This window comes from Polistes dominula, unplaced genomic scaffold, assembly GCF_049000335.1.
Source record: "Polistes dominula isolate Pdom_NZ unplaced genomic scaffold, Pdom_raw_medaka contig_79, whole genome shotgun sequence".
Classification (NCBI taxonomy): Eukaryota; Metazoa; Arthropoda; class Insecta; order Hymenoptera; family Vespidae; genus Polistes; species Polistes dominula.
The window spans coordinates 3,455,021-3,478,773 of NW_028300916.1; the positions used below are offsets into that span (position 1 = coordinate 3,455,021).

The 23,753-nt window shown below is 30.6% G+C and overlaps 1 protein-coding gene across 1 annotated transcript in view; it reads right to left on the bottom strand.

The window, feature by feature from the left end:
* Positions 1–23,753, bottom strand: part of LOC107074382 (uncharacterized) — a 60,895-nt gene that overhangs the window by 5,902 nt on the left and 31,240 nt on the right. Inside the window, 2 exon segments of the mRNA XM_089170884.1 lie at positions 1,890–1,976; positions 1,979–2,290. Of these exon segments, the coding sequence (XP_089027010.1) occupies positions 1,890–1,976; positions 1,979–2,290 (399 nt within the window).

A 23,753-nucleotide genomic window follows, 5' to 3' on the forward strand; every position in this document is an offset into this window, starting at 1 on the left:
TAAAGCTTGCACAGTAGGCCATAAAACTAATCAAACGACTATTTTAACGGACGTTAAAACAAATTATATTTACGATGACGATTAATTACGATTGCATTTGTTTTTTTTTTTTTTTTTTTTTTTACAAAAACACGAATTAATTATGATTGAGATTATAATCGAATGATGATGGTGATAATAATAATAATAGTTCGTGGAAAAGGCCTTTATTTGAAAAAAGAAACAAGCATATCTCGGCCAGACCTCGATCGCGTTACGCGACGTACTTCGGTATAACGGAAACAGGGTGTAACCAGCCGTTTCCGGTGGACCATTCACCATGCAGAGAGCTGAAGACGAAAGGCTTCCATTCATGAAACCATGACTCACATGCGTGCACAGCCGTGAACGCCGAGAGACCCGTTCTCTGTCTATCTCTTTCTCTTTCTCTTTTTCTTTCTGTTCCTCTCCTCTTCTCTCACTGATGTCAGTGCGTGAACGCGTGTGGGCTCTTTATATCGCGCGCACAGTTGCTATACACACACGAAGATGAATACAGGCTGATGCAAACTCGAGAGATGCATCTTCTTTTTCTTTTGTTTGTTTTTTTTACTTTTATCTATCTATCCATTTGCTTATGCAATAGAAAAATGACGATATTACTTTGATTATCTTTACCATATGATATTTTAAGAAATAATCAAGAACAAGTTGTTAATTCTTTGACGATAACAACAACGACGACGTCGTCGACGACGACGACGACGACGACGACGACGACGACGACGACGACTCACTAACCTCATAAAGCAATGCGTTTAGCGATTATACTCGTTAACTCAGGATTATTACGAAACTCTATACAAGGCGAATAAGACAATAATTGACTCTGTCACAACATTGTAAATTCTTTTAATGATTCGTATGAATAATCGTTCGTTAAGAACCACGAACTATAATAATAATTTTTAATAGGGTAGGGGGCTTCATTTTTTATTATCAAATTCTACTCCCCTTGGTGCTTGGATGGATAAGAGGGTTGATCTCGTGTGAATCAGCCTGTAGAAGAGGAGAAACGTCAGGAACAATCACCGCGTGTGCGAGGACGTAGTAGTAGAAAGACAGGGGTTGTTTGTGTAGTCTGGTTCGAGGGTATACATACTTATGCTGGAGCCACCAAATGGGGAGAAAGAGACGACTGCCCTTCTCCCTTTCACAGAGTATGTGCAACTGGTGGAATGTTGTACCTGGAGACCGATTGAGGGGACCGAAAAACGTTCGGACTCCCCCCTCTTTCTCTCTCCCTCTCTCTCTCTCTCTTGCACGTACTATAAAACGAGTGGAACGCGTTTCCGACTTTCACCGTGGATATATTATGTCCCTTACACAAAAACGCTTTGCCTTCTTTTCTCAAGGAAGGGGATGAAAGAAACAGCTGACAGATGCTATTAACAACGACTAAATTTTTATACTACGCAGTATGAGCTTGAAATTGTTTAAGATTGAATCTTTGACAATTGATATTAGCTTAGCTAATAAATAATGTTGAAATTTACATTATTATATAATTGAATAAATAAAACTAGTATTATAGTTACTGAACATTAGAGTAACCCAATACGATATCATGTTATTCTATTGCTACCTAATTACTTATTGACAAACCCAATAGAATCACTTTAGTATATTGTATAGGTATGTTTGTAAAAACACATGGGAAGTAGTGACAATCAGTGTTCGTGTGACACACCTATCGAACCGAAAGAATTACTCATCGAGAAACATTAAAAAGTCGTTCAGTATAAACGAATGATCACATACTTTATAAGATTTATCATAAGCTTCTTATACGAAGCTCTAAAGTTTAGTAATTCGAGGGCTCAATTATAATTAAAGAGAAGTCAACTAACCGATAAAGTCAAAGGCTTCTTCGAAGTACTGCTTGAGATTTTGATGACCGGAATCCGACGCAGGTATCTGCCTGTAGGTAATTCCCTTTCCTCGTGATATCCTGGCAGTTGTGAGGTAACGTTTAATACCCTGGTAGCGCCAAGGGCTCGTAGGAGTTGAAGATCGGCAGCATCTTTGCCATTGCCAAGGTAAAGAAAAGGTAAAACGCGAGAGGCAGGATGGCTATCGATGTCAGCCGGTTGTGGCGTAGGTGGCCCCGAAAGACTTAATACCGAACAACCTGGACCAGGACTTGGACAACCGCTGACGGTCGCGGAAGAACCGCTACCGGTACCACCAGATGGTAAGAGCGTATCCTCGCATAGTTCTCGATGGCGCCTGTGAAATTCTTTGTGTCCACCTGTAAATCAAAATGATAACAAACGTTACGTTACGAAGAGAACCAATGAAAGTTGATCTCCTTGATTTAATCGTTTTCTAAGAACGAAGAGAGATCGTTTCGCCTAGAAGAAGTAAAAAAAAAAAAAAAATAAAAAATAAAAACAAGAGAGAAAAAGAAGAAGAAGAAGAGAATAACCAACCGCTCTCCTTTTTCTCATTTCTTATTTCTCGTCAATATGTCGAGAGCCTGAGGAATAATACAATAGCCATGATTCATTCGACTAGTTCCGCAAGTAGAAAACGGGATCGTTCTACGAACGATTTCTCATAAACTACGAAAGCGATAAAGCTGTTCTTGCAGGTTCACGTGCGACACTTCCGTGGCCCCAGAGAGTTCTTTAACTCTCTCGCAACAACGAATTACGACGACGTGCTTACTATGAAAGGTTCGACGAAGAAGAAGAAGAAGAAGAAGAAGAAGAAGCTAAGGAAGAAAAAAAAGGATGAAAAGTATAAGAGAGGGAAAGAAAATACGCGTGAGAAAGAGGGAGGAGGTAGGGAGAATCATACACCCTGTGCTATATAAACGGTTAGGGTAAAAATAAGGAAACGCTGCTAGAGATCAGAAAGAGAGAGAGAGGAGAAGAGAAACGAGCAAGAAATGTGGGCTAAAAGTGTCTTCCTCTCCTGACCTGCAGCTCGTAAGGCCTGGCCTGCCTGGCTCGACGATGAGTCACTCTCATGCCCCCTTTTCTCCCTCCCTCCCTACTGTTCGGCCGACGGCCTTCCCTCCTCTTTTTCTTTCTCTCCCTCTTGCCACCCGGCCACCAACCCCAAACTGTCCCAGACGATGATCGTTTCACCGTTGGCATGGCGAAACTTCCTCTCTTTTTCTCTTTCTCTTTGACGGGCTTCCGATACACATGAATAGGATTATATCCTGTATTTCTAAAACTATTTTCTAATTTTACCTTTTAATCGCATTTAAATATCTATCGTTTTATTCCCATCTTACCCAACCTTTTTATTATTTTACATCGTAAAACAATGAAACATATTTTATATATCTTATTGAAAGTTTATGATAACTAAGAACAATTTGAAATATAATCAAATGAGAGAAGTATCCCGTAAATCCTTTTGTTCGAGATAATCGATCAATTTCTTGTAAAATCAAACATATATATATATATATTCTAACTTTATAATACTCTTTATTGTAGTAATGCAACCTCTGATATTTACCACACTAGGACAATGGAACATAATATCAACGATTAGAAATAAAATTGCAACAAGAGTTGCGTGTTGATTTTTTGATTGGAAATATTCAGCAAACAGTAGTCTCTAAGTTAATTTCCCTTTTTGGAATTCACATGTTTACATATTTAAATATGTATCTCGATCCGATATTTATATCAACCGTTCGCACGGTATCATCCTACGTAACGGGTCTCCCATCAAAGTAAGTAAGTAAGTAAGTAAGTAAGTAAGCAAGTACGTTACACGTCTGTCCGTTGGCCTGTTGAGAGAACAGGTTTGCCAGACGGTACACACGTTAGGGGAACATACGTGAACACCAGATTTTAAAAAAGTGTCTTGAGAAAGTATATATAAGTGTATATACTTTCTTCAACCCTTGAAATTCTTCAACCCTTCTTTTATTTTCGTATCATACGTGATACATTATTCTCAAACATATTATATTTTACGAAAGCTTATTAAAATTCAAATTTGCATAGACACTTACTTGAAATATTTATTTTATAAAGATTTTGCAATAAGTTGCGCAGTAAATAATATCGTTGACTTTAAGTATGAAATATCGATGAATTTGATACTAACTCTACAAACACTAATTATCTTTATTCTCTTTCCTATCTGTTCATAGAAGTACACACCTATTTCCTATATTTCGCAAAATTTCTAGACTTTCTGCACTTCATTGTACACACATACACATATAATATTATATGTACTTATATTGCAACTCCGTTTATCAATCATAAATCATAAATCATGAGTTAAAGAAGATGAAAAGTAAAAAAAGTAAAAGAAAAAAAAAATCACGTAAACAAGTATTCGTCATTAGAGAATTCAAGATAATCAATTGTACACAGTTTATTCCAAGAATAATGATAATGTAAGATGCTTATTCAAAATACAAATGAAACGAGTCATAAATTTATTTTTTCTTTTTCTCTACCGGACATTGGCCTGATTTTAATATTCGATAAAAGTGCATATCATCATCCATTCATGATTATATAGAGACGGCCCTTTTTTTTTCTAGGTTACTTTTTTATTTTACTATTTGACTATTTCACCTCGTTCTAACTGAAGAATTATTTCTACTTTATAGATATACCTATGATCCACTTAGTGACCCCTTTCGTGTCCAGGGTCGCAGTGTCACGCGGCGTCCTATTGTAAGTAGAAAGAATGCAAATTACATTGTGCGTTCTACCCACCACCACCACCACTACCACCATCACCACCACCATCTTTATCTTTCCTCTTTTTCTCTTTTTCAATAAACCATCCTAAAAAAGTTACTTTTCTGTTATACTATAAATTATTTTCAAAATTATACATTATTTATTTTTTCGGTATAATCTAATCGATAAAACGAAAAATCTAAACTAAAACGTTGCACCATGCGAAGTATAATATATTCTTGTTATTTTTTACTCTTTTGTGTTGCATATTGAAATGTAAAAGAAAAAAAAAGAGGAAACTCCATGATATATATATATATATAAACATACACACACATAAGAATTATTTATAAATATATTCTTCCTTTTTTCTTCTTGAATCATTAAAATATCCTGTTTCGGGGTTTCTTTTTTAACTCTGTTACCAAAACGGCCCACATAGTTTTTCCTTTTTTAGTTTTTTTTTTTTTTTAAGTTTTTCTTCCTTTTCTTATCAGAATCATCAATGATGACGTATATATTCTATATAATTCGCAACACGTAAGTTTTTATCATCGTTCTTCGTTTATTAATCATCGTATCAAAATAGCGATTGGTATTTTCTATAGAAGAAATCATAAATTTGTTCACAATCGTGTGTTCATTTTGGGAATGTTGTATAAAATGACGAAGCTTAATTAATGTATTGTTTCTTTTATTATGTACTAGGTCAGACGATGACGTTATTCGCGGGTCGTGAATTTTTTTTTTTTTTTTTTTCAGACTTTTTTTACCTCACAAATTTCGTATTATTAGTTTTCAAAAACGAATTATATACCATTTTATTTAATTTTCCGTTGCTTATTATAGATCGATAACAAAATTAAATATAGAATTTGTTTGCATATTTGTTAAATGACTCATTTTAGATATTTAGTTGGTAGATAAAACTTCTTTTTTTTTTTTTTCTTTTTTCTTTTTATTTCATTTCAACCAATCACCAAAAAGATTCGTCATCGGTGAAACAGGTAAACCGAAAGGGTTAGTTTTTGTTTTGACGGGAAAAAAGCGAATAAACACGTTCGTTCTTTTGAAAGAATGACAATAAGGCACAAAGAATGATTCATAACTTTAAAAATGACTAATCCCTACGAGTCAAGATCTTAACCCTTTAAAAGTAAGCAAAGATGTAATTTCATTCTCAAGCTAAGTTACTTTTGTTATAGTAATCATCAAGCAAGCATGTGAGAGATAAAATTGATACGTCTCATGATCAAATATTTGAGTCATTAAAATCAACCCCCTTAAATGATATTACATTAATAATATTTATGAGAAATGACTTTTAATAAATGTTATATACAATTTATTTTCACTCGAGATCAAGAAATCAAATACTTTTCACGATGAGTTAAAATTTCGTTTGTAACTTTTTTTTTCTTACGGTTGGATTTTGATCGTTCGAAAATTCGATCGAAAATCGAGAAAAGATGAATTTAGATGATTTAAGATGAATTTAGGTGATGTTAATATTACTTATTCGCATTTTCTCACTTGGCATTTCTCAAATTCGCTCGAAACGACTCATCGAGTGCGCATTACAACCCAAATACACGGCACGACGATATCGTAGCCTGAGTCATCGGTAAAGAAGAGAGAAAGAAAAAGAAATAAAGACAGAATAAAAGATAGAGAGAGAAAGAGAGAAAGAGAGAGCGTGATTGTACTCTGTGTGTCGTTTCTTGTTGCTGGCTCGTCCAACTACGAGAGAGCCAGGTTAGCGTTCTCTTAAGTTGCTGCTGCTACCAAGTCGACGTTTTCTTCGAGATAGAGGAACACACGTTAAGTCATATGAACACCGATATGATGTTAAGGAATGTGATACCCCACCATGATAAAAGACAAATTTTGATTACTTAATCTTTGACGTATATTACAAATTTTAATTATTATTTTTTTCCCCTCTACTATAATCAAATATTATTTTAAAAAGGTATATTAAATTAAATTAGTAGTAACTCGTCGTCTCAAGTATAAACTGTTCAAACTTTTAGATCGCGATTATTATCAAATTCCTTACTCTTATTTTAATCTCCAATGCAAATATTTAGATTTTATATTTTGTATCAATTTTTCTTTCAATACGCAAGTGTCATCACAGTTGGTTGGTTCATTCAATTAAAAAATTAAAATTTCTTTTTGGCAAACATTTAGAGCAGAAGAGAAGAGGGGCGGGTTCGCGATGGCGCCATCGTTGGCTCATACTTCTTCTTTTTTTTTTTTTTTTTTTAATAACATCGTGTAATCGGACATTTATATCTTGATACGCGTATAATGAAATATTAATATTAATTTTTAATTATTAATTATAAATATTTATATATTAATATTATATATATATATATATTTTATTTAATAATATTTTATTATATATAAATTTTAAATTAATACTAAATATTATTTATAAATTTATATATAATATTATATAAATTATAAATATATTATAAAATATATTTAAATTATATGTTATTAATAATTTACGATATATGAAAATAATAATAATAATAATAATAATAATAATAATAATAATAATAATAATAATAATAGAAGATGAAGAGATCGAAGAAACAATCGACAAATAATTTCGATCAATTCTCTCTTTCATTTTATAAATTGATAATCGCAATTACCATAATCGATTCGCATTGACCTTTGTTCTCTCTCTCTCTCTCTCTCTCTCTTTCTTATGATGAATTTCTTCGATTCAAAAGGACCATCAAGTGAGATTAATATATCGATTATATATCGAGTACACACAAAAGAAATATTTTGATAGTTTCGTAGAATGTGACTATCATATACAATAAAATATACAAAAAACAAAAAAAAAAACAAAATGTGAAAACAAAAATTTCGAAAACTTACGCCATGGTTCAAAATTTTCCAAAGGTTCCAGTCGTAATACGAGACAAGGTGAAACTTTTTTCCTCATCTTTGAATTATTCAAAATCTTACGAGGGGTAGAATATTTTCCAATTTTTCTTCTTTATTATTTCTTAATGTTAACACTTAACACCATTTGCGTTACATAACTCGTTACAAAAAAACAAAACAAAACAAAACAAAACAAAACAAAAATATAAAATCAAGGAAGAAATAAAGGAAAAATGAAATTGGGACGACAGTACAAATCAAAAATTACATTTGATTTGAAAAGAATAATAATGTCGTCGTTGTGAAACTTAAAAGGGAAAATATATATATATATATATACAAGATTTATTTAAAATAAATAGATAGATAGAGAGAGAGGGAGAGAGAGAGGGAGAGAATAAAATGACAGGAGTGTATTGACGAGGGAAAAGGAAAAGAAAAAAAAATGTTCAATGTGATTATTCGTACACAACACGTTAAAAAACAAACTCTTCGTACTTGTACGAAGGTTGGCGGGAGACTGCAGGTCGTATAACCACGAGAGAGTTTACACGGCGAGGCTCGTTTGCGTGAATCATCGTTCTAGCTTCCAATTGGTTGAAATGTTTGGTGACGTCGATGCCTGACCGATCGCCGAACAGGCTCACGAGTTTGGCCGAAGACGGACGGCAAAGCTTGGAACCGAAGCTCGTGGAGAGGATTCTTCTTCTTCTTCTTCTTTTTCTCTATTATCATGTTGCTTCCTACTTTTCTCTCTCCTTTTCTTCTTCTTCTTCTTCTTCTTCTTCATCTTCTTCTTTTTATTCTTACCTTTCTATTTTTTTGTCTCTCTCTCTCTCTCTCTCTTTCTTCCTTCTCGTACGACCGCGAGTTCCCCGGCGACCTTGTCGAGCGTGCTCGTAACGCAAAAGTACGCGAGAGGAACGCGTCAAGTTAATTCTCTCTTTCTATTTAATACTATCTTTTTCTGTCCAATGAAAAAAAAAAAGAAGACAATTCTCTAATCGTTTCTAATCTTAAACATCATATGTTTTTTTTTATATGTGTGTGTGTGTGTGTGTTCTTTAACAAGTAATAAAAAAAAACATCACGCTCCTGCAAGTTCGTTAATCTCCATTTTGGTTTTTACTCGATGCATACAATTTGATACGGAAAAAGAATGTCTATGTATCTTCGATAGTCGATTATTACTCGTTAGACTACTACTTTTTGGCAGATTAAAATGAGGTCGAAACTCAAGCTGACATCAAGTGATTATTTGCAGTCAAGTGTAAGTATATTTATAGTCTTTCAAATCCGGCACAGTCATGGCACAGCAGCAGCTGTGCTCGATATTAAATATGAAACAGTGAGAGAATATGTGTCTCATTGAAACGTTATATATATATATTTATGTATTATACTAAATACATATTATTCATTGACAATATTTGATTGAATATATGTGTCATTATTTTTTGGGAATAATTTACATATATGTATATATGTGTAAAATGATAGTAACACCATATTAGAATTGCGTAGGATTAGAACTTGCCCAGAGATTACCAAGGTTGGAACGGTAATACGACCTTTTTCAATGGAAGATTCTAGCGTGAGACATCGTCGATAAATGACGTATGTATCTATGTCAAATATAGTTTATTCGTGTCTATGCATATAATAGCAATCGTTTATAAAACTATATCAATAAATCACGCAAGAGTGTCTTATATTGAAATTATATATATATATATATATATATATATAAACACGAATCTTTGTTTCATTTATTATTTATTAATTAGATTGTAGAGATAATCCGGATCCATTTATAATTAACTAAAACACATGTACGATGATTTGTTTAGATTTAAATAAAAAAGAAAATTACGTATAGCTTTGAATTGGAATTTCCTTCAAGGCTAATGACTAATGTTTAGAACGAACGTTTATTATCCTTACATTAAAACGTCATCGGTCATTTGATTGTGTTCGTAACACCAAGGCTCCTCTGTTTCCCTCTCTTTTTCCACTAAATGAAATAATGTCATCTTTGATAACTATTATGTGGGAAGGAGGATAAGTATCAAAAGATTACTTCCATATTATCTTCGTTATTCCCCATATTATAACTTTTCAAAAAATCTGAGATGATTTACGTGAAGTGTATATACCTACATGTATTACACATACAAATGTAATTACTATAAATGATAATTTATTGCTACTATTGGGTTGGTAAGAAAGTAATTTCGGTAATAAGTAAATATATATATATATATATATATATATATATATTATAAAAAATATAAGTATTTTAATATTTTAATATATAATATTATTTGGTTGGCAAGAAAGTAATATTTCACACTAGAAAAATCGAAATTACTTTCTTGTCAATCCAATATTTTGTTTCGATATTTTTTATTTCTTCGAACATTTTTAACTTCAACAAAAACGATCTAATAAAAGAATGATCTCACTTGGTTATCTTGAAAATCGCGTATACGCGTTATTTATTTAATTGCAAATGAATTATAAATGATCGGGATTCGTAGTTGGATGTAAAAATTACGGAATAATACGATCTTTGAATATTTAACAACCGATTAATCGTCGTTGACGCCTATGATATGCGCATTCTTTGACTACTTCATTTATAATCAAGATCACAACTTCGCGGTTTATAAAAGCCGAGATACGAACCTCTGAGAGATATTATATTATCATTCGTGATGATACATAAAAAATATTACGTGTTTGTGCGGTTTGCGCACGCGTTCGTATCTTTTTCCTTATTTTTTTTTTTTTTTTTTCCCTAATATGAAAATCTATTCGTTTGTAAATTTATTTCTTGTCTTTTCATAGATAGTTACAAAATGTTGAATGAATAAAAATAGTCAATGAAAATGAATAACTTATTTTTCTATTTTAATTTTTTTACAATGAAAAATTGTTTACAAAAAATATATTTTTGTTCTGTATCAAATCAAATTATTGTCTTGTTGTAAGATTTTGTTCCTAACTAATTAATAAAAAAAAAAAAAAAAGAAACTACGAATCGTATTATTTTCTTTTCGATACAAAACGATGACAAAACGATCGATCGATCGATCGATCGATCTGCAAATACGATAAATTTTTTTTTTTAATGTTATTAAAAGATCGCGAGAGATATATTATATTTCTGTCATGTTAGAATTTATTTCCAAGGCTTATTTCATTGCAAACAGTATGTGCGTTCTCGCGACATCGAAATATAAAAATTGTGTTGATATCGATGCTTAATGCGGTTAAAGTATGACTCACAGTTGGAGCACACTAGGTAGTTCACTACGACCCTGAATTATTGGCGCTAGCATTTGTATTACATGATATGTATGCCTGAGACTGTTTACAAATTTTCTTCCTTGATGTCTCCGTCTTGTTATATATATATATACACACACACACACACACACTTATTTCTCTTTATCTTTCTTTCTATCTTTTCTTTTTTTCTAACTAGATAAAGATCTTATTAAAAAAAAAACAAAGAAAAAGTAAATTTGTTAAAAATAATAATACAATAAATTATAATAAGAATCTTTTGATAGTAAAATCGGTAACATTTGCATAAAGATTAGAAATCACATTTTGTTCTCTTTTTTTTAATAAAGGTTGTTCATCGATTGAATTAAAATATCTTATCGCGTGTAAAGAGTATATATACTATATCGTTGTACAGTAAAATCGTAATAATACTTCAGAATAGAGACTACTACTACTACTACGTGTTTGTAAGCATATACCTCTTGGTTATATCAAAATACAAAAAGATCTAACTAACGTTATTAATAAACTGGCAAAGAACTTTAGCAATTCGACGATCGATGTATGCATAATGCTTAGAATAGTCACGCTATATGTTCTGACATGGATAATACACTTTATAAGTATATACTTAAAGAGTGTTAGAAAATTGTTATCGATATTTAAGACGATATACATATATATATATATATAAATTGATGGCATGAGTAAATGATTGACTACATATTAATTAGATGACTATTATATCCTTATAAACTGCATTTATGATCAATACTACGTTGCTTCTTCATATTATTATTATTATTAATATTATTATTATTATTATACACAAATACACAATTATTATATATTTATGTATTATTATAATTAATGTATTATATGAGCCGTTCTTCAGTGCACACATCGATTAACTCCACTTTAAGAAAAATCTTAAATTAAATTAAGTGTCAAAGCACTTGGTATAGGTAGTCATAACTTTTGATATTAATAATAACTTTCCTGAATAATAAAGATTAACACCATTAAACGGCAACATTTTTTTGTCCATTGAATAATAAGTAATACAACAATATTCATTATTTCATCACATTTCTCAACTTTTTGTTTTATAGAGTTAATCGATGTGTGCACTGAAGAACGGCTCATATATTGTGTATGTATATATCTACACAAATTACACATTTATTTGTCTACTAATTTAATTGTATATTTTTGATGAAACAAATGGACAATGATGATGATCATTCGTCAATGTCGTTGCAATTGATGAATGTTTATAAACGAGTTAAAGGAAAATTAGTTTAACACGTAATCTGCAAAGTATGCCCTCGTGTTAATGCTCGTACTAATATAATGAAAGAGGATGATGAGACGATACACCCGCATGTTGGCTGACGGCAAAGCGTAGTATAACGTGATTTTGCGTGCTAAAGAGAGAAAGAGAAAGAGAGAGAGAGAGAGAGAGAGAGAGAGAGAAAATACGACAGATGAAAGAGATCGAGCGTGTCACACACAAATACAAAGTTCGACCCAGTGATGTATGTACGTCATGAAGAATTCCGGCATGAATGAATCACTTAACGAGAATCACGCGTATGGCATACGTAATATTTGTCTCCCTTTCGTTACACGTGTGGAATTTTTATTAGAAAAATGCCGGATAAAAGGATATGTCAATGTATATATATAAATATATTTACATACCTGTACTACACACAACACAACAACGATGAGTAAGAAAAGACTACGATTAAAGGAGGAGTAAGTAAGCAACAAGAAATGAATTTGATTTGACTCTCATAACACGTTTTCAGGAAATGAGACGTATTCTCATCTCAAAGATGGAATTGCAAATGAATTTTGTTTCTTTAAATCGATTAGAATTTTTTTGTATTTTCTATTATTGTATTGTTTGAAAAGTTTGTGCCGATTTTTGATAGGTGACATAAAGTTTTTTGTTTTCTTTTACTGAAAAACCTGAAAAGTTTTAAAGGGAGACAATTTGTAAGTTATCTTTTAAGATGATGAAAGTTTGTAGAACAGAATGACACTTATATATTAGGTTGGCAGCTGAGTAATTGTCGATTTCAATTATAGATGTCTCTCATTCCCATTTTTATTTTTTATTTTTTATTTTTATGTCATCTCAACCTAGCTTTACAACTTCTTCATTGCGTAGATATTTTCTTTAAGTTTCTTTTTTTTTTTACAACTCAATATTAAAAAAAAAATTCTTTTATTTCATTGAACAAATTGGCAATTACTTAATTGCCAACCCAATATTATTTAATAAATATATACCAAAAAAAAAAAGAAACTTAAATGCGTTGCATTTCAATCTTTCGTCAAAATTGGCACGAACTTTCACGACAATCCAATATAAAAGCGTATACATATGTTAGATTTTATAAAAACCTTAGATTTTTCTATTAAACAAAAAAAAAAAATTTTCTTTGAATTATATTGATGATTAAATGTATTACAATTATTCAAAGTAGTTTTTCCCAACGACTCATACTGACTCGTCATTTATCAAAGATTTCTTATATCGAAAGATAGAAATATTGAAGTAAATTAATTAGCGTGAAAATATGAAATGAAGTTTTCGAAATCTTGCATAAGAGCTTGCAATGGCAAAAAGTATGACTCATGAACACGGCAAGTGACCACAGAGAGAGAGAGAGAGAGAGAGAGAGCAAGAGAGTATCATCCATTGTCTCTCAATCGAAACAATACTCGACTTGTCGAATGCTTTGTACGCATCAAATCGCCGAGACTGAATTCTTAGTCGATGACGATAGACGAATAGGAATGGTGGCGTCGTCTTCGTCGTCGTCGTCGTCCTGGATTGTTTCAATAGTTTGCAAAATTTCTAAATCTATTTCCTATCGATAATTACTTATGTTCTTTTTCCTTCTCATACTTTAAACGATGACTCAATCTCGTTTGTTTGATGAAAGGGTTAGAAGATATTTATCAAAAAAAAAAAAAGAAAAGAAGAGTGGGGGTGGGATGATGGGAATAATCTCATAACACAGCGATGACGTATAAATCAATGGTTTTGATTCCAACCCTCCCCCTACCTCCCTCCCTTCCAACCCTAAAAAAGTAGTATTCTCTGTCTTTTGATATTTTGATCAAATCTTTTTATCTGTATACTGAAAATTTTGATTCCCCTAACCATTATCAGACATTTTCATTAGTCTCGGACGCAGTTTCAGTATCTAACGTCGTTTTTGACACTCTACAAAAGCTTAGATGATGTTCGGATAAAGAATCGTAGGGGGTGCAAATGACGAGGGATAACGAGGGTAGGGGTCAGAAAGAAAGAATGAAAGAAAGATAGAAAGAAAAAGAAGAAAGCTATGAGCTGGCAACGAACGAGCATTGACAGTGAGTCAGTCAGTGAGACAGTCCACCAATTTGTAAATGATAACACCTCGTTCCCCCTTTCGAAAAATTTCAGGGAAAATATATTTTCCCTCTTTCTATTTTTTTTTTTTTTTTTTACCCTTCCTTTGGTCTTCCCCTTTTTTTTTCCATCGATCGATTTTTCGGCTCTTGGTAATGAGTACGGGATCAAGGTATTCGTCGTGAATAATTGATCACCCATATATGAAGTGAAAACGTAAGGTCATTTCACTATTACAACATACTTATTGTTAGTCATTTATTTAAAAATAATCGTAAGCTTCAAATGGATTAACAACATTACCCTAATAGCACAAAATATTGAAAAATATTGAATACACGTGTATTTAATATTAAAAAGAGATTTAATGTCTTTTTAATATTAAATATAATATTGTTATTAATTTAATTAATAAATATTAATTAATAGATAATATTAAATAATATTTTGCCAATAACTATTTATTAAATATTAAATAATAATAATTAATTAATTAATAATTAAAATTAATTATTATTAATTTTAATTTCATATAATTAAATATATTTTTTTTGTGCTACTAGGGTATAGTTACATTAAAAGATCCTAGTAATAATAATATTAACTTTCTTAATTTACTCTAAGATTTATTTATATTAATAATATTTAATTATTATTAAATATTATTGTTAATTTAATTAATAAAAAAATACATAATAAATAATATTAATTAATTAATAATTATTAATTAAATTAATATAATTCTTCAATGTAATATAATTAAATATATTTTGTTTTACTAGGCTATAGTTACATTAAAAGATCCTAGTAATAATAATATTAAATTTCTTAATTTACTAGGATTTTATGGTAAAGAAGATTGCGTGGTTATCAAGTTTAATAATAAACAGATATGACGTGTACACGTACGTCATGTTTTACAGGTGTCTTCTCTAAGATGTATGAGTATGTGTTTAATGCTCTAAATTACGTACCCTTTTTTTTTTATCTCTACCTACTTTTCCTTTCCTTGGAAGATCTTGGTTTTCTTTCTTTTTTTTTTTTTTTTTTACTATTCAGTGATCAGGTATATCTCTGTAGGTTTATCGTATTTTCTTTATCGTACTACTTATCTTTCAGGTGGTAGGGGGTTTGATACTAAGCTCTCTGTTTAGTCATTCTGATCGAAAAAGAAAAAGGACGGAAGCAGAGTGCGATAAGAATAGGTCGAGTACATTGATAAGCGACATCGATAAAGGGGGGACACACAACTGCGTCCGATAAAAATAAAAAAATAAAAAGGAGTTTCTCCTTTGACTCTTTCAATATTACGGGAAAATCTTGATGAATTTCTAAGAAATTTCTTCGATTCTCAATACGCAAAGTTGCCACGCAACATCATTTCTCTTAGGGGATTTGTTTGCTGATCGATAAGTAAAACGAATGAATTATCTTCACAAGCTGAGTTTACCTTGGTCTTTTAATATTTCTTTCATTTTTATCTCTCTCTCTCTTTTTTTTCTTCTTTTATTTATATATATATATATAAATATATATAAATAGGTGCATATCTAATATCGAAATACGATGCTTGTCACGTTTCATTTCCATTTGATTATTTCTTCTTCTTCTTCTTCTTCTTATTCTTTTTTTGTGATAAGCAAGCAAAAAAAAATCGTGACGTTATTTGAGATTGTTATACGAGAGTCCCTTGTTCGTTTGTCAAAAATCGATTATGTTTGCAAAATAAAAAAAATGCGAAGGAAATTGATCAAAATTATTATATAAATTGTCGTATATCATTTAACGTTTAATTATTAAATGACAATTTATTTTCAAGATATAATAAAAAAAGGTTGTGAGCATGAACGATGAAGTATGTATATTGTATCATGGTATTAAAATTTGAAAAAAAAAAAAAAATAAATAAAAAATTATTCTAAAAAGCGAGATTAATAGCCTCACGTTCTTTTTTATTGAATTTTTTTTTTTTTTTGTCACTTCTTTGATATTTTTTTTAATCATCTTCAAAACTTATCGCGAATATGTTTATTTTCGTACGATTTATCAGATCTTCGAAATTTTGCGATAACCAAAAAAAAAAAAATAAAAAGCGATTCGATATTTAATAATATGCGAGTTTAAGTCAATAATTATCCCACAATGTTGCTTTCCTCCTCCTCCTACCCCGACGATTGTACAAATTTCAATACGTTGGCTTAATTGTAATACATTTTTTTATCATGACGTTTGTATCGAAGAAATAAAAAACCTCACTCGTGTCTCGTTAATTATGACATTTAGATTAAAGCGAGAAATAATCAAGAAATCATAATAATATATTTTTTAAATTCATTGAAAACTGACAGAAATTTTTTATTAAACCCACCATTAACTAAAGTCAACCTAAATTTCAAAACATCTTTAATAAACCTACTAAAATATCTTAAAACAAATTAATATGTATAATAAACTTTAATGTACAACTTCTATATCGCTAATAAGACATTAAATAAAAATATATATATATATATATATATATATATATATATATATATTTTCTAATATTAATAATTATGAAAAATAATGACAAACACTAATTCATAAATCATTTAACATTACGAATATAATTGTGACAATGATGACGACACTGTGAATAGATTCGAAGAATTGCTATGTGATCAATTATTTTACAATTATAAAATAATCCAAAAGAAATCATTAAATGATAATTACACATTTGTATTTAATTTTCTCTGTCATAATTACTGGTAAATAATAAAAAAAAAAAAAAAAAATTAAAACAAAATAACGGAAGGAATGAGATTGTAAAAGGGTGGGCGATGAACGGAGCAACGCAATTTCTTGCTGATTTATTTTGGTGAGGGATGGTTGTTGGTTGGTTCATGCTGTCTCTGCTCGAGCCACGAATAACTCAGAGAATCATAGCGATGCTTGCTACAAGACGACGACGAAGAAGAAGAAGAAGAAGAAGAAGAAGAAGAAGACAACGACTACGACTACGACGACTACGTCGAGGTTATTCTCTGAGTCATCCTGGATCCTCGTAGAGATCGTAAGAAAATTGTAGATCTTGATTCCATGGCACATGGCACGGACTTTACTTATTTCTTTTGACTTTTTTTTTTTCTTTTTTCCTCTTTTTCTGTCTCTGTCTCTGTATCTGTCTCTTTTTGTCTCAAGGAAATTCCAATGTTTTCGAAGGACGTTAAAGACGTATATGCATGTCCTTACCTATGTGCAGTATTTGTATAATATCATCTTATTCTTTTACTAACACACACACAGCAGAATATACTTGCGAATGATTCATTTGAAACGTTAATAACCTCACAGAAGTCTGTTCTTTTCCTTGTAAGATGAAACGGTAAACGAAGAGGGTAAAAGGGGGAGAGCTTGAATAAACAGTGTAACAACGCTGTTTCTGAACTCATCATTTTCCTGTATAAATCATTTTTTTTGGTCTTTTCTTTTACAATTAGTATACCTATCCATTTACTGCTTTCACTGTTATAATATTTAACAGTCAAATTATACAGATGAAATTGTGATCAAATTATTATTTAAATTATTGTATATCATTTAGCGTTCAATTATTAATGACAATTTATTTTTAAGATATAATAAAAGGTTGTGAGTATCAATGACGAAGTAATATTATGGTATTAAATTTGAAAAAATATAATTATTAAGAATTATTATTATTATTTATTGTTTATTATATGATATATTCAAAAATAAATGATTTGTAACAAACTATTAGGTGGACCGGAAAGTAACGTTACGTTCTAACCTTAAATTCAAAAGAATACATTTCTAATTAATTTTTTAATATCAAATTGATAAAAATCAATTGGTTTTTTAATAAAAATATACAAAATTTGACATTTGTATAAACGACATTTTATTTGACACTTCACCTAATACTTTTATTACAATACTACGACGTGTGTATTATCATCTATTGTAAAATGGGATTTAAATTGATTAAGTTTTTATTCAGAATCTAAGAATATATGTATAATTGATAATTTGAAAAATAATATTAGAATTCATTTGGTCAAAGATATTTTTCTAAAATTAAGATAAGAAAGATCGTGATCGTTAGAAGCAGCCCTCAGGGTTACATATAAAGTTTATTGGAACTCGATGCACAACACATCGATAATGGTGGGGTATCGTTAAGTGGCAAAATACGTTTCCAAAGGAAAATATTCACCTTGCATTTGAAATACGTGATTGTTTGTTACGTCAAGCGAGATAAAAGTTATGACTTTTAGTTTACGACTAGGAAAATATATCTTCGAGTAATCCTCTCGTGTCAAAAAGATTGCCAACATCGTTGGTAATGAGAAATAACTTTGTGTATTCCTATATATATATATATATATATATAAGTAGTATATCGTATCCAACCGATTTAAAACACTGAACGCTATTACTTTTTTTTTACCACTTTGCCGTGTAATGTTCAATTAGTTTCTTCCGATTTTACGAGATGGAAATAAATAAGAAAAAAAAAATTGTCAATTTTCTATCGACAGATGCAATTGTTCTAATCCATTCGATATTTCGAATAAACTTACGCGTTAATTTTGGCTTTATTTTTTTTTTTTTTTTTTTTTTTCATGATTTATCTGCTATTATTTTTGAATTCTGTTTCAAACGATAATTCGAACAAAATATCTCATTTGTTTTTAACGATCTATAGATGACCATGAGAGAAATGAATTTCGAAGAAACAAAGCCTTACCGATTGCTTGCTTACGCATCGTCATAAACGTTTTCTCGTGTTTCTAGTAGATACCTGACTATGATTCTTCGTTTGCATTCGGTCATCTTCCACCACGCATAATCCTTTTCATAGAAATTTCACCGGATTACACACACATACAAACACAAGGAATGTTTTTTGTTGTTGTTCTGTGGCCGATTAGATCATTCGTAATTATGGTTGTGATCGTTAAGTTATAAAAAGTTAGTTATAAAAATCATAATAGTTGGTTCATCATCATCATCATCATCATTATCATCATCATGTCGTTGGTGTCCATCCGCATAAGTTCCAAGTACAAATTTCTGTATATAATACGTGAAATTGATTACGTATAAGGTTTTCCCAGATATTTTGCGTTCGTCAATATAAACAGAAAAAATAAATCTAATCTTTGATTCAAAATAAAACTAGAGAGATAGAGAGAGAGAGAGAGAGAGAAATATTCTATATGCATATCATTATATTAGAATTTGATTGATTACTAATCCAATGAGTGAGTAATCAATGACACGTGGCAGGATTAATTAGTCGATTAAATGATCATTAGAAATAGAAACAAAACAAAAAAATAGACGGAGCTCGAATTTCGTATGATCTATTTCCGACTGGATAGATCATTGATGCAGAAATCAAACAACATTGTCGTTGAAATACAAGCTTCCTTTGTATGCGTGTTCTATTCGTTACACGCATACACAAATAATTCTATATACATTTGACAAATTCCAAATACAATTATTTCAAGAAATATTTACCATACTTGATAAAAATAAGAATTTTACATTAATTTACAAATAAAATTTATAATAATATAACGAATTTGCATGTCCCATAGAATTTGTTCCTTCTACATTCTTATCACAATTTGTTAAAAATAAAGCTTTAATCGATTTATATTTATATACCCCGTTATTGTTATCTCTTATTTAGAGTCATAAAATAAAGTGACGAGAGGTTTGACCACTGAAACCTCGGACACCCTGTATATATATATATATATATATATATATACATAGCCGGAACGTGCAGGACTGTTGTATAGTTGCGTGTAAGAACGAGAGGCAAGGTAAGGTATGGTAAGGTGAGGTGAAGTGAGGTAAGGTGAGTTAAGGTATGGCGAGGTAAGGTAAGGTAAGGTGAGGTGAGGTGAGGTGAGCTGAAGCGAAGGTGTGAAGGCCGTGCGAGGAAAGCAAGCTACGATCCTTTTCCCTCCTTCTTACAACAACCTCCTCTCCATGGGTCTCCCCCCCTCTGCTGCTACTTCTTCTTCTTCTTCTTCTTCTTCTTCTTCGTTTGTAGAGAGGTCTGCACCTCTATGGGCGGCATTCCAACGGCATCTCAGCAGCAGGCTCTTTTCTTCGTTCTTCGATATCCTGGACTTTCGATCGATTGGTAGATCGATCGATCGATCGATCGATTCTTCCTAAACACAACTGACATATCTCTTTCTCTTTCTTATATACATTGAACTTTCCATTGTAAAGTATCGACCTGTTTCTCCTGATCTCTATGTGTTTACACACACATATATACTACTACTACTACTACTATGAAACGTACAAGTTGCAACCAGGAATGCTAATGTCTCTACTTGCACCTGAGCCAATGATTAACTGACGCCAGTTTTACACTCCTATATCTTTATTTTATATATTCCCCCCTTCATAACACACTTGTTGTTGTCTCTCACTTCCTTTTTCTTGATTTTATATTCTTATTTATATACGACAAGGCTGTTTCAGGGACCTAGATATTATAATACTTTTATATTTTAAAATTGTTAATTGATTACGAAAGTAATCCTATTTCTTCTATACACATACATACATTCTTAGTTTTTCTTCGATCTTTCATTTTTATTTTACTTAATTTTTTTTTTTTTTTTTTTTTTGTCGTTATTGTAAATCCTTTTACGTACCGAAAGAAATATAATTGCATGTAAGATTAATCAATCATTTCATTTCATTAATCAAAATTTCAAGAAACATCGAGAGTGTAATACGATTGTGGGTACTTTTCTTAGTATTTTTTTTTTCTTTTTTTTTTTGTGTGTGTGTGTGTTCATTTTTTCTTTCTTCTCACAGTTTGGAAAATTGTGATGATTTATAAAGCATCGTTAAATCTTTACATTATAGTCATTAGTTTTGCCAAGAGATAATCCGGGACGACAAAGAAGAAGAAGAAGGGAGATATAGGGGGGGGGGGAGAGAGAAGTTATCTCGATAGTGACGCCGACGAACCTTGTCTGGACCCATTCAGTCGATGACCTCACTTTTCTCATAGATACCAGATACGGAGGCTGCCTTTTTATAGTTGCCTTCTAGCGCCTATACAAACGCCTATATGCGGTGTGAACTCTTTTATATTTATTTATTTATTTACATACTTTCCAAGTCGAACATAACAGAATACGCGAGGAATAGCTTTTTAACGTTCCCCCTTTCCCCCTCCCCTCCCCCTCACCCCTTCCCCCCTCTATCTGGTTATTTTAAATAAAACTAGGAAATAGTAGACAGAGAGAAATAAATTTCACAAATTTTTGGTTCTTTTTTTTTGTTTTTGTTTTATTCATTCATTTCGAAATTCCTATTCGTATTTCGAATCTCTCACGAATATCTCGACCAAATGTTAACGAGTTTATTCGAGTGAAAGTAAGCAGCATCTCTTTCACTTGGATTCATCGATATTTTTTCAAATACCAGTTTATCGATGTCCCTAATAGCACAAAATATATTGAATACATGTGTATTTAACATTTTGTTGAGACCGTTCTATTTTTTTTTTTGTTTTTTTCAGAATTTATCTCATGTCATCGGCTATTGGCTACGTAATTGAATTGAAAAGTAAAACAATATTATAAGTAATTTTGAATGAATTTTACTTATCATTATTAGACTTGAAATATTTCTTTTTTTCGTATGATAAACAGTATTATAAACAATAGTACCAAAAAGAAAACAAAAAAAATCTATTACTATTTTAATATTTATTTTACACTGGGTTTTCTTTCTTAAATAGAGTGAGATGCGATAAAAAAATGTGCATCACGAGTTAACTCGTGACCGGTCAGCAGCTAACGTTCAGTCATAGAAACACACGAGTTAACTTGGGACCGATCAATAAAGTGTTAATATTTAAAAGAGATTTAATGTTTTGTTCATATTAAATACATATGTATTCAATATTTTTCAATATTTTGTGTTACTAGGGATAGTTTCAAATATATCTTTGAAATTCGATCTTCTTCGAGATATTTTTTCTTTTTTTTATTAAAAATGTATGTGTGGTTCGAGATATATATATATATATATATATTGATTGATATGAAACTATACTGGACAGAAAATGTTTTCGTTCTGCTCTGATTCTTCTACTTTCGCTCGTTACCAATCAAAATGTCCACCACCGTACCACCAAACGTTATAGAATTTCTATTTATGATATTATTATGATTTAGAAAAAAAATGTATGATATATCTTGAACATTTGTGTGTGTGTGTGTGTGTGTTCATCACCAACCAGTATAAAATAGAATTTACTTTGAACATATTTTTGAACTTAATCGTTTCCCATTGAAATGGAGTACTTGTCAGTCGAATCGAAGGATTATTTGGATTTAGGAACAAGTGGAGGGAAGTTAACGACACTAGGACACCACGACAACGATAACAACACAACAACAACAACAACGGCAATGACGGGCCCCCGAGGAGGCCACGGTGAGTCAGAGAGAAAGTAAGCAACCGAGGTATTCGTGATTCGACGCTTTGACGATCCAGAAGAAACTTAAGTTGAGAAGGAAGGCGCGATTAGAAACAGCACACCGCGAGTGAGTCCAACTATAATAGGCCCTCAACTCTCTTCCTTTATTAATATTAATAAAAAAAACAACAAATAATAATAATAATTATTATTATATGAATTATTAGAAATTGTAATTTTAATTATCTAAATTTTCTTGACACACTTATTTAACATATTCGCGGCCCGACACATTTTTTCCGTTTCTTATACTAAGTACCGACAAAAATAATGACATTTTGAAAAAACAATTAATTTTTACATATATTCTATATATAAATATATAAATATAAGTTTAAATAATTTATTATATTATATATATTATATATTATATAATAATATTATATATATATTATATATATTAAAATAATATAATAATATATAATAAATAATATTTATAATTATTATATTTAAGTAATTAAATATAAATTTAATATATAAAATTTTTATATAAATATGTAAATATAAATTTTATATATATATATAATACTAATAAATTAATAATAAAATAATAATAAAAAATAATAATAATTATAAAATAATATAAATTTTGTAATTTATATATATAATATATAAATTTATATTAATTAAATTTTTCAATTTTTAAAATGTGACGTGAATTTACGTCAACGGTCGCGAATGTGTTTAATAATATACGTAATGACAATTGATATTAGAAAATAGAATTAATTTGAAAACATATATTTTATTCAGCCCCATATATTTTTTCCCCTCCCTTTTCTTGTTTCTAGTTTACTTCTATTATAAGTGTCAAGCACACTGTGAGATAATTGCTCCTCCTATGGCAATCATTTTTCTATGAGTCACGTTATAACTATCTCATTCG